The sequence below is a fragment of the Poecilia reticulata genome, chromosome 21, assembly GCF_904066995.2.
Source record: "Poecilia reticulata chromosome 21, P_reticulata-male-v2, whole genome shotgun sequence".
In the NCBI taxonomy this organism is placed as follows: Eukaryota; Metazoa; Chordata; class Actinopteri; order Cyprinodontiformes; family Poeciliidae; genus Poecilia; species Poecilia reticulata.
Window position 1 is genome coordinate 1,503,054 of NC_088850.1, and position 12,282 is coordinate 1,515,335.

The following is a 12,282-nucleotide window of genomic DNA, read 5'->3' on the forward strand; positions in this document are numbered from 1 at the left end:
GGGACCTGCTGCAGGCGCGGCACAGACACCAAACAGGCCGGCGGCGGTAAATCTGTCCAATCAGAGAGAGCTGCAGGATTCATGGGGTCCAGCTCACCTGGGGAAACACCTGAGCGGCTCTGAGCTCACATGAACCTCCTCGTCTGAAGGCTCCAGGCGTTTCCACTCAACAAGCAGGAGGAGATTCAGAGGAATCAGCTGATTGAAAACTGCCTTCGTTTCCAACACTGAGATTTACACAAATGTTTGTCTACGTTCTGCTAATGCTGAAAAAATATCACAATTCAATGTTTCCATTAAATTTAAAATCTCATGTGAATAAGCTTCACATGGTAAGTCATTAAAGGGGCGGTGTTACATGTTTTCCAGGTAAATGATGTCATTTTACAGCACAATCAAGTAACTATGTTACCTTCAGTCGTTTTAAATGCTACATGTATCAGATACGGCTTGAAATAAACTTTAAAGGTCTTAAATTGGGCCTCTGTCTCTTTAAATATTCCTGCTCTTTCTGAAGCTTTATTAACCCTTTAACGGAGTTTTTACCTGAGCAGCAGCTCCTCTAACGAGCACCACAGGTTCACCAGGTGTTTGCTAATTGCTCCTGGCTAGTCTGAAGGAGCTGAGAGGGAGAGACTTCATAATTCACTTATTTGCCGTTTTATTTATTTTTGATATTTAAAATGTCCTCCACTTCCAGTTCAGGATCTAAAGTTTATCAATCTTTCAGATTTTTATGCTTTTATCATTACATGACTCGAAAATTATTTCCAAACCACGATATTATCGTTTATCACGATAACGTCTGGGACGATTAATTGCTCGGTCTGACATCAGGCAGTCTGTTTCTGTTTACCACTAGAGCTTTTGGCTGCGACAGCCGAATCAGATGTTAGACTTTTAAATCATCGCATGTCCAGCTGATTCTGCCTCCTCTCTCTAAGAGCTGGTGGAAAGTTTTCTGGTGCTTCCTGAATCCTGAATCCCTCCTGAATCCTGCAGTCATCACCTCCTGAGGTCTGTGAACGCCTCGCTGCAGGAGGCGAGTTGAATCGGGTTTCTGGTACGGTTTCGGCGCGGTGGGCTCGTTAGCGCTAACGAGGCTCGTCTGGTTGGACGGAACATGCACACTCACTCGCTGAGGCTTCGGCCTCGTCTCATCAGGGAGACGGGCGGCCCACACAGACCCTCCTCCCTCAGCGGGACAACGCTACAGGACGGGATGAAGCAGGACAGGGACAGAGACGCTTCAGAGACAGGTCAGAGGGAAAGCAGAGTGAGGATGTGGACAGGTCAGAGTTCACCGAGACGACGGAGAGGAGGAAGAAAATCCCAGACTCAAGTTTCTGACTGAGACTTAAAGGAATGTGCCGAATAAGGTATACTTTCTTCCTTCTTCTCCTAAATGACCTTTGACCTCCTGATTTTCCCCTCCTCTGACTCGGGTTTTGCTACTCACTCCTTGGGACAGTTTGTCTTCTCTGACGACTCCTTTTCTCCGATCGGAGAGCTTCAGGAAGCAGCAGGAAGAGAAACGAGACACCAGAGAGACAAAGACGTTCAGATGGTTTCAACGCTAAAACCTGATCGGCATCCGGATGAAACCGGAATATTTCACATCAGTTTTATTGATTTATCTTTGAGTCCAAACATGAAAAATCCAGAACTCAATCAGCTCCAAAAATATGAGAAATTTAAATTCAATGGTTTCAAATTTCACAGAAAATTTTACAGACATTTAAAACAAATTCGCTTGACATTTGTTAAAAATTCATTTCCAAATATTCTGGAAAGAAAATCCAGAATATTTTTAATTTAGATATTTAACAAGTAGAGAAGATAATTTATTGTTTGAAAATATATTCTAGATGCAAAATGAAATAAAAACATTTGATACGTACTGAATAAAACTCCGTTTTTTCTTCAGTAGCTTGATAACAAATCATTTTAAAACATCAATCCTGAAGTTTATTTAAAAATATATTTAGTTTATTATTTTTATGGAGTTGTTGAGTGGGGGGGGGGGGGCGGAGGGGGTGTTTTATGTTTTTCACAATATAAAAAACATTTTATAGTTCTTCAAAAAACAAGAGCAACCAAAGAACATAACCTTCTGCTTTCTTTTTTAAATTCATAATTCATTATTATGTTTTCTTACAAAATGAAATTTGCAAACAATTCGGAAAAGCATGATTGTTTTTGCGCTGCTGGTTGTCCGGCTGCAGGTTCGTCGTCATTTATTCCTAATTTCTGGTGAAACATCTGAGCTGCAGATGATTAAATATGAGATTATGAAGGTTTCCTCCAACCCGAAGCCGTTTTTCTCACCAGCCGTAAGTCTTGAGCGGTTTGGGCAGCGGGTCGTCGAAGAAGGAGTCTCCTTCGTCGTGGTCCACGTCTCCGTCCAGCTCCAGGTCCAGATGCTCCGCGCTCCCAGCCTCTGTCGGCTGCTCCTGCTGCTGCAGGTACCGCTTGGGCAGGGAGACGACCTGCTCCAAGTCCTGGCCAACAAACACAGTTTCCACACAGCTGAGCAACAAGCTGAGGCAACGCTGGTCACAGACGAAGATAAAATATGGTTCCAGGAACCTCCTGGTATGAAACAGAGGAAATAGTTTCTGAAGGTTCTCCCTCATGCCAGTCGTTTTGTTTCTTCAACAACGGCTTTTTTTGTGCGACGACAATTCCACTCCAACTTCTGTCCAACTTCTTTCTGTTACGTTTTACGTCTCCATTAAAATTTGTCCCTAGTTTTTGTCAACACCGTCAGACATGAAAAGAATATAAAAAAAAATCAGGCATTATTGGGGGGCACCAGAACTTCTGAGGACCCCATGACCGCTTCCTCTCTCTTCCTTTGCTAGGAGGGCTAGTTAGCTCCGGTTAGCTTATGTTATTCTTTAGTTTTTTCTTCTTTTTATTCCTAAGTTGTTCATCACAACCATGATGTGTCAACACCATAACTGACAATTTACAAAACTTTGATAAAATTTTGTGAAATAAAAGATTAATTTTAGTATATTCTAAAGATTTCATGGACCTGATGAGCTACAACATGGCCTCCTTCAGAATAACGTCATATAAATTGAGATAGTTTGGCTTTTTGTCAACTCCATCAGTTTTTGTGACTCTTTCAGTGAAATTGTTGTCAAATCTCACTTAAATGTGCAATTAATTAATTTTAATATATTTTACATAAATTGCATTACTTTATATGTACCAAGTTTTTCATTTTACTCACTAGTTTTGTCACCACCTACAGTTCTGTGTCAACTCCTTTTGTTGTTTTTTGTTTTGAATATTTATTTTGTTTCTTGAGAAGCATTTGTCTGTAAAATGAGTAAAAATATCACTAATAAGGTCATCAAAAATTATTTTTTATATATTTTTGTCAGATGGTGATGACAAAGTTCTGGGTCAGGTCGATTAAAAATGTAATTAAAAAAAAATGTTGCAACTGGGAGCCTGCACCTTAGCATCTTTACATTTCCAAAACATTATTTGTCATATTTGCATATATAAGGTTGAGAAGAAATAAAAACAAATTATGGGAAAATTAAAACCCATTTTGTCCCTTTTCTCAAGAATCACTGAATCATATAAAGCCAACAGTTTTCACAGATTTTGCAGAAAATTAACAATCAACTCATAATTAAGCATTAATGTGAAGAAATGCAGGGATTTGTTGATCTTGCGTAAATTTAATGCCAGCATTAGATCAATGCAGAAACCAAAGACTTTGTTGTTGGTTTTACTAATAGAAATTAAAAACGGGGGCCTGTCCGGGATTCAGAGGTTTTCCATTGATTTCAATGTCGTCGGTTCATAATCAACCTCCCAAACTTTCCCTTCTGGTTTGACGGTTGGACTGGTATTTTTAAAGTTGGTGCTCAGATCTGTAATTATTAAATATTAGCAGTTACTCCAGTCTTGGACGGGTTTCATTGGGTTTATAGCAGCAACTATACGCTACTCTAAAACCTCCAAACATTAAAACATTTACAAAAACCACCAAGTCCCAGAGAGTCACAGGCTGAACTGCAGCTACAGACACGGAGAAAAGAGCAAATAATAAACATGGAAGCAGATCAGCAGGCAGTGAAGGAAAACTGGGTTATTTTTAAGAGCTGTGTTCAGAACCGTGGACAGTTTCTAACCAGAAGTCTAAAACACAGAACAAGCTCCAACATGAAGAATATGGACTGAAACCTGACAGCAGGAGGTTTGCTACAGAGCATCGGTGCTTTCTCTGCATCAGCAGAATCTAAAACAACCCGGTTCTGATCCAGCTTCAGCTCAAAGCTTTAACAAATGCAGCTGGTTACTGTTAGACGTGTAAATTAATCATGAAATACATTTTTCTGCTGTTTAACGTAAGTGGTCTAGAAATTGGTTTATCTCAGATGTTATTAGCGTTTTTACTTTCTTGCTTTGGAAAATCCAATTCAGTACTGAGGTCCAGTTCAGAGGACCTGCGCCTACTCAGGGTTCTGTGTTTGTGGATATTTTGTAGAGTAAATCTGCAACACTCAATAGAAAATGCAGCTCAGGAACCTGAAAAACCTGCAGTTATACAGGAGCGCCAGGTATCCGTCTTGCCTCTGATTGGCTGTAACTCCAGGATCAGAAATAAGAAAAACTTTAGATATTAGCTTCTGCTGCAGCACTAAGCTGGTTCCCAGTGTGCACATTAATGCAGGTTAACGAATATTTGGTGTTTAAACTCTTTAAATATGTATTTATATATATAATATCTTTTCAGATTACGGTTAAATGTCGTTTCTGCCTGAGATTTGATCAGAAAAATAACCTGAAGCTTCTTCCAGTCCATTTGGCCAGAACCTTTGGACACAAACAGCCCAGCAGAGCAGGAAGACAGCAGCTCTGTAGTAAACCCGTCTGAAGAACCGTGCGCCTCGTTTCCACTGAGCGGTTCGGTGCCTTGTTTAATGATCTGCAGTGGAAACCAGGCGGTGGATGTGATGGTGAGTTAGATGCAGCAGGGATCCGGTTAGCCAGCTCAGGTGCCGTTCATAGTGATGGTGTTAGTGCTGCCCTCGTGTTTTTACCTTCGCTGCGGTCTGGCTCCTCTGACCTTTGAACCTGGGGATCTGTGCACAACACGGACAGCAGGCATCAGACCGACAGACTGGATGCTGGACGCCTCACACAGAGACCAACAGCGGGCTGACTTATCGACCATTTCTAATAAAACTGTTCAATAGAACTGTTCCATTGAACAGTTCTATTGAACAGAATAAAAACCAAAGCTTGGGACAGAACTGGAACTACGAAGGATCAGAAGGATGAAATTTTACGACAGAAATACTGGAGTCTTTGTCTCCTCTCAGTCAAATGAGGCGAGTTCCTGCACATATTTCATGTCAAAACGAACAAAAGGAGGAAGAATTCAAACCTTGGAAGCACTTAAACGTCACATTTTTCTAACCCTGCAGAGAGCAGCCTGACCTGGACATCCATCAGCATCAACAACCAGTTACTCTGGAAAACCTGTCCAACTTTAGGATACACATTCACTAATGATTCACTTCAGAAGTGAAGGAAAAAGCCTCTATTTTTGGATTTCCCATGCTGTCCCAAGTTTTCCTATATTTTGGTCGCACATCACAGAAGCAGATTTTTCCAGCTTGTCATCCATGTTTTCTTTTTTCTCTGATTTTTCTCTGATTCCCAGATCACCAGTTCATTTCTCTGAGGGAATTCTTGTAGGGAAAAATTAAACTTGAGCTCTGTACCTTACTGACAGGCAGTGGGCCCGGTTTGTCTTCAGCAGCCTGGGTCTGATGCCGACTCTCGTCCAAGTCCGAAACGACCTGCAAGCAGTTCAGACAGACGGATCGGTTTGGGTTTCCTGGAGCAGCCGAAAGATACAAACACTTCCACCAGATTTTATCCGTTTCATCTAAAGCCGAGTGATCAGATTCAGTGTTAGAAAACCTGTTATGAGGAGCAGAAATAGTTTGGATTTGATCCAAACGAGGCTCTAGAGTGAAAGAACTGAGGAAAATCCTCCAGATACGCGAGTCTCTCACCACACTCCTGCACTGATCGAAGAGACGCTTGTATGTTGACAGGAAGGCCTGGAAGTCGACCTCTGCAGGAAACAGAACAACACAGTAATATGTTACTTTATAACAATAATAAAATCTACCGCAGTCCTGCGTGTTTTCTGGCTGAAGCACTACGGAGCTCAACTGGGACAAAACAGCAACAGTTGGCAAATCATACAGGAAACACATGTGGCACATACCACGTCACTGATGTGGGGTAAGTCTCAACATGGCTGAATTTAACACTTTAGCATTAGCTTCTGCTAATTATCATGTTGTTATAGAGCTTTAGCATTAGCTTCTGCTAATTATCATGTTGTTATAGTGCTTTAGCATTAGCTTCTGCTAATTATCATGTTGTTATAGTGCTTTAGCATTAGCTTCTGCTAATTATCATGTTGTTATAGCGCTTTAGCATTAGCTTCTGCTAATTATCATGTTGTTATAGCGCTTTAGCATTAGCTTCTGCTAATTATCATGTTGTTATAGCGCTTTAGCATTAGCTTCTGCTAATTATCATGTTGTTATAGCGCTAATTATTATGTTGTTATAGCGCTTTAGCATTAGCTTCCGCTAATTATCATGTTGTTATAGCGCTTTAGCATTAGCTTCTGCTAATTATCATGTTGTTATAGCGCTTTAGCATTAGCTTCTGCTAATTATCATGTTGTTATAGCGCTTTAGCATTAGCTTCTGCTAATTATCATGTTGTTATAGCGCTTTAGCATTAGCTTCTGCTAATTATTATGTTGTTATAGCGCTTTAGCATTAGCTTCCGCTAATTATCATGTTGTTATAGCGCTTTAGCATTAGCTTCTGCTAATTATCATGTTGTTATAGCGCTTTAGCATTAGCTTCTGCTAATTATCATGTTGTTATAGCGCTTTAGCATTAGCTTCTGCTAATTATCATGTTGTTATAGCGCTTTAGCATTAGCTTCTGCTAATCATCATGTTGGTGTAACCCAGTGTTTTTCAACCATTTTTGAGTCAAGGTACACTGTTTTAATTGAAAAAATCCCGAGGCACACCACGAACTAAAAATGGAAATAAAGATACTCTGTAGCCGCCTATATATAGTCATTCTTATCAAAGTCTCTTGAATAGGAATCAAATAAACACAAAAATGTATTATCACATTTTACATTTCTTATTTCAAATTGCACTTAACATATCCACTTCAAAAATACACCTGAACAGCCACAACACTGTGGTGTTAAATTTAAAGAAGTTGTAGAAAACGTCAAAGTGTTTTACAAACTAATCCACAAGCATCTTATAGCCAGAATACAGAAAATAATTCTTATTCTGAAAGAAGCAATAATATTTGGGAAACATTTCACTTCATATTCACTGTTACAATATGAAGAGTTGCATGTACAAAATGTCAATATCTGTATATTTTACCCACCTGGTGTGAAACCTGTGCATGTTTGGATGAAAACAGATATGATTTCCTGGCAGAAATTGAAGAAAGACAAAGCTCTTCCTCAACATCTCAGTCTCTCTCTGGTTTTAGTTTTTATAGTAACCAGACTAGAGAAGCTCACTTCACACAGACATGTTGTGGGAAATGGACCCATGTTCTTTCCAACTACTGTTGAGCTTCACTGTCTTTTCCATCACAGTATTGCTAGATAAAATGCTCTCACCGCTACCTGTAACATTCATGCATCACTAATTCTCGTTTTAATGTAAAACGCTCTGTACCTGCTGCCATCTAGTGGTAAGAACATTACATGATTACGCCGCTGCTGCTACTACAGCAGACACTCGAATTTGGCATTATTTGCAGATAATTCATTTTCAAAAAATCTTTTAAAACCAATTATCGTATTTTTTGGACTATAGAGCACACCATACTGGCACCCTCAATTAAAAAAATAAAATAAAATAAAAACTGGAAGCTGCTCTCGGTTTTCCATAAGGACCCAGCAGAATGCCTCGTCCTAATAAATCAGCTGTAAGGACGCAGCCCTCCGTTTCCAAAGCCGAACCATGGTTTCGTTCACACCGAGCTTAAATGCAGCGGCTCTATTTCCCTCCTGTAGTGCCAGATCGACAGCCCTCAACTTAAAAGCTGCATCATACGAGTTTGAAAACATTTCTCCGTCGTGCCTGCTGCTAGCATGTGGTTGTTCTAAATTAAAATTAGCGCGTTCTTCTTTGATTTACAATTTTCAGTTCACTTCCTGCTAGAGAGCCCCCTGGTGGTTGAAGAAAAATCCACAGAAAAGCCACAGCGGGCTTCACAAAGTTAAGGAAAAAAGTAGCAGCTTTTAGTCCGGAAAATACGGTACCGTAGTGAAATTGAATAATTTCCACGGCACACCTGACAATCACTCACGGCACACTAGTGTGCCGCGGAACAGTGGTTGAAAAACACTGGTGTAACCAACACTTTAGCATTAGCTTCTGCTGGAAAACAAAGACTCACTGCTGTCTGTAGCGTTGAGCTCTTCGTCGACGAACCTCTCCAGCATGCTCCTGCAAACACAACAGGAAACACAGATGAGCCATCGGATTACTGGCTAGCTAACTGGAATCTGACCAGTGAAACCAGTTGGATCCTACTTGTTGAGGCCGGGCAGCAGATCTGTGAAGACCAACTTCAGGTCTTCCTTCCTGACTGAGCCGCTCTGATCCTGCAGGTGGCAGCACAGAGCGCAGGTGAAACCACCGTCAGCGATTGGTCGTAAAGAGCCGACGTTAAACCGCGGCACTGACCTTATCGTGAGAGTCAAATGTCTTCCGAGCGTGACTGATCTGTTTCTGGGAGAGATCCTGCCGAGGAAACAGAGGGAGCCGATGGAACAAGAACATTTAACTTTTATTCAAATGCTAAACTTCGCAGAACACCATTAATTTATAATCATCTATATCTTTCTGATTGGTTTCCAGAACCTTCTTTGTTTCTTTAGGATCTAGAACAGATTACTTCCTTTGGGCCCAAATGATTCGATTTGGTTCTGAATCACAGAATCCGACCTTCAGCTCACCTTGACAACATGTCCACTCCTGTCTCCCTGACAACACAAACAGAGACATGAGTCAGGTGAGTCTTCGCTGCATCGGGTCGGGTCAGAACCCGGACCGGGTTGGAACCAGATCTCACCTCAGAGCGGACGGGCAGGTCGCTGCTCCGCCGGGCCCTGCGGACCAGCTCCAGCAGAACCGGGGCGTTCTGGTTCAGCTCCGAATCGGACACGCCCAGCTCCCTGCAGACCAGGTCCCGGCTGTCCAGACCGTTCAGCTGCAGAGGGGTCAAAGGTCAAACACTTAAAACCACAAGGGGTCAAAGGTCAAACACTTAAAACCACAAGAAACCCCTCCAGGTTCAGATCAGTCAGAGCGAATGGACCCAGCTCCTCCCCACTCAGCTCCTTCAGACTAGCCAGCAGCAATTAGCAAACAGCTGGTGGAACAGCTGAGCTCATTATAGGAGCTGCTGCTCAGAGCAACGCTGGAAAAACGTTAAAGGGTTAAAGAGGAGCCATGTTGGGAGGAGGCGGAGCTTCAGACAGAGCAGGAGTTTTTAAAGAGACAGAGGCCCAATTTCAAGGCGTTAAATATCCAAGTAAAAGTTATTTCAAGTTGCATTTCATGTATGTAGCATTTTCAAAACAACTGAAGGTAACATTGCTACTTGATTGTGTTACAAAATGGCATTATGTGCATGGAAAACACATAATATTGCCTCTTTAAAACCTAGTGTGGAAAACCAGGCTGATCCCCAGTCAGTCCAGTTAGAAATGATGTGAAACTCTGCACACGTGAGGCGGTTCTCCTGCTGGCTGGCTCGGTCTCACAGTTTCATTTTCAGGCAGCCGGAACCAGGCTGAGTTCTCTGTGGGATCCAGCGTTCACAACCACAGACCGCAGAGGAGACGCTCTGAGTCACAGCTGCTAGCACGGCGCGCTAACAGCTTCGGCACCCGGCAGGACTCACCGAGTTGATCTCCGGCTGGAACACGGCGAGGCTGAAGTCCAGGTTGAACACCTGCAGGAAGTCCATGATGAGACTGGCCACCAGGTGTCCTGTGGGACACACACGGGTTCAGAACCAGAACCAGAACCACAGCAGAACAGCTCGTCACACAGATCTGAGAAATGATCCAGAAACTTAAAGGTCTGAAGCAAACTGCTGTCTGACGGTGCAACAGTGCCTCCTGGTGGTCAACAACTGCAACAGCAAACACGATCCATCCATCATTTCTTTAGATTTTCCTTCCTCCTGCCCAGATTTCCTTAAAAATCTGGTAAATTTTTACCTGAGGGGAAAATAAATCTGATTTCCAGAGAGACCCTGAACTCACCATCTTTAGTGTTGAGGCATTTCTTCAGGTTTTCATTGATGAGGGGAGTTTTGTTCTGAGAGAAACATGATAAAGGTGAACATCAGCTGATAAAAACACAAACTGTGGATCAAACCAGAAGGAGCCTCACCTCCAGTCTGTCCTGGTCCTCCATGGCCAGAAAAACAGCTGCCCTCATCTCCGCCTGTCAGGAAAAACACACACATTTTAATGGAAAATAACCATTGCTAACACAACTAGAGGACAATTTCCAAATAATTTATATTGATAAACTCGTTTCAACCTGTGATTGTTTCCATTTTGCTGCTGTTTGTGTTTCATGAGGAGGTTGGTCACGTGATAATGATGCAGCATCACAATGTGGTCATTTGTTCACAGCGTTGAAATGGTAGGAAAACTAGAATAATGTATAACATTGGCTGAAAAAGCAACATTAATATCAATATAGGCCCAAATGTTCAGATCAGTGAATTTCTGCTAGAGGCTAAGATAAAGCAAAGGCAGCCTGAATTAATTTTGACATCACAGCTGTAGATTTATTAAAACAAAAGTGCAATAAGTGAGTAATTTCCTGCAAGACAAATTCAGTTTTAAGTTTTTGGCTGTTCTTCTCTATAACTGTAGGTTTGGTTAAAAGTTTAAACTGCAAAACAGAAATAAATTCTGCCGAATCACTCCTGCGATGAATTGATGGAAGGAGAGGCTAAAACGTGGCCCCTGTTAAAACCAGCCAGCGTTTTCTCTGCTGCTGATGAAAGTATTAGAAGAGAGAATAAAACATACGTTTAGTAATGGCATAATAAAGGTGTTATTTCAGAGAAATCATGAAAAATTTACAAGAACTACTTCAAGTCGGTCGGGGCTGTGAGCCAAGTTTCAAATATTTAGGTGGTAAGCTTGCTGCATATGGAGCTGTTAGCATGTTTCTGCAGTCCCGTCATACAGCAGCCATCTTCAGTCAGAGGCCTCCTCAGTGTTGCTGCATGACTGACTGCAACTGGAGATCCTTTCTGCCCACAGCAACACCATCCACAACTCTTTAAGTTTATGATCCAGCGTGCCGCTTAGTGGAAACAAGGCAGTGGAGTTATTTTTTTTATTATATTTGTTTATGACAACATAACTCATATTTATGAGCTGTGACAACTCTTCATTTCCTTTGAGAGGATTATTAATTGAGTTTAATCAATTAATTTCAGCCTGTCTGGACTGAATTTATAAGTAGTTCTTGTTCAGTATGAACTGTTCCAAGTCAGGCTGTACTAAAAGGTTCGGATAAATTATTCCACCAGTGCTGGTTCGGTCTGACCTCAAAATAACTACTAAAATATGTTAATTACATATTTTTGGAAATATTAAATTCTCATTTCTGTTTTTATGTAATATACTAAAATAAAATAATATGAAATTTGCTATACACTCATCAGCTTTAACCAACAGTTAGCTAAGGCTGTTTCTTCAAAGTTAAACTGGTTAAACTGCCTCATCAGTAGATTAGCAACTCGATGCTAGCCGCTAAGCTGAAGCCGCTACCCGAAGGCTTCTCGGTTCTGTTTCCGGTTCTGATTTCTGACCTTCAGTTTGTTGAGAACTCCGCTGTTCTCCAGGTTCTGGATCAGCAGGTCCCGCAGCTCGGTATCATCTTCAGCAGCCGACATGTTCACCTGGATCTAAGCTAGCCGCTGCTGTCAGGACAACAGACCAAAACAAACTATACGGAAGTGCTCCTGATGACGCTCCTTCCGGTGTTTACCGCCACCTGCTGGACGATACCATGAATACCCGCTTTATCACCAAACTTGTTTACATGGTTAAAAACACAAAAGGATGAAATTTTAAGTTATTAAATTAAAAACGTTAAATGAATATTAAAATAATAAATCAAACAAGTGAAAC

At 41.5% G+C, this 12,282-nt stretch overlaps 1 protein-coding gene across 7 annotated transcripts in view; it reads right to left on the reverse strand.

Annotated features, from left to right (window-relative positions):
• The window catches only part of cep43 (centrosomal protein 43), a 16,540-nt gene extending 4,276 nt beyond the window's left edge, over positions 1-12,264 (reverse strand). For 2 of the 7 annotated variants that reach the window (XM_081602738.1, XM_081602736.1), the window contains exons 1-15: positions 11,961-12,261; positions 10,517-10,570; positions 10,387-10,441; positions 10,020-10,108; positions 9,186-9,323; positions 9,070-9,096; positions 8,798-8,854; positions 8,645-8,715; positions 8,508-8,557; positions 6,054-6,115; positions 5,757-5,834; positions 5,070-5,111; positions 4,811-4,954; positions 2,329-2,501; positions 1,460-1,510 (exon numbers count right to left, since the gene is read on the reverse strand). In XM_081602738.1, coding sequence (XP_081458864.1) covers positions 1,460-1,510; positions 2,329-2,501; positions 4,811-4,954; positions 5,070-5,111; positions 5,757-5,834; positions 6,054-6,115; positions 8,508-8,557; positions 8,645-8,715; positions 8,798-8,854; positions 9,070-9,096; positions 9,186-9,323; positions 10,020-10,108; positions 10,387-10,441; positions 10,517-10,570; positions 11,961-12,044 — 1,175 coding nt within the window. In that variant the 5' untranslated portion in view covers positions 12,045-12,261. Of the gene's footprint in view, positions 1-1,135; positions 1,211-1,459; positions 1,511-2,328; positions 2,502-4,810; positions 4,955-5,069; positions 5,112-5,756; positions 5,835-6,053; positions 6,116-8,507; positions 8,558-8,644; positions 8,716-8,797; positions 8,855-9,069; positions 9,097-9,185; positions 9,324-10,019; positions 10,109-10,386; positions 10,442-10,516; positions 10,571-11,960 lie in introns of all 7 variants that reach the window. The other 5 variants (XM_081602735.1, XM_008397101.3, XM_081602737.1 and 2 more) reach the window with 5 other exon arrangements.
• Between the last annotated feature and the right edge of the window lie 18 nt (positions 12,265-12,282).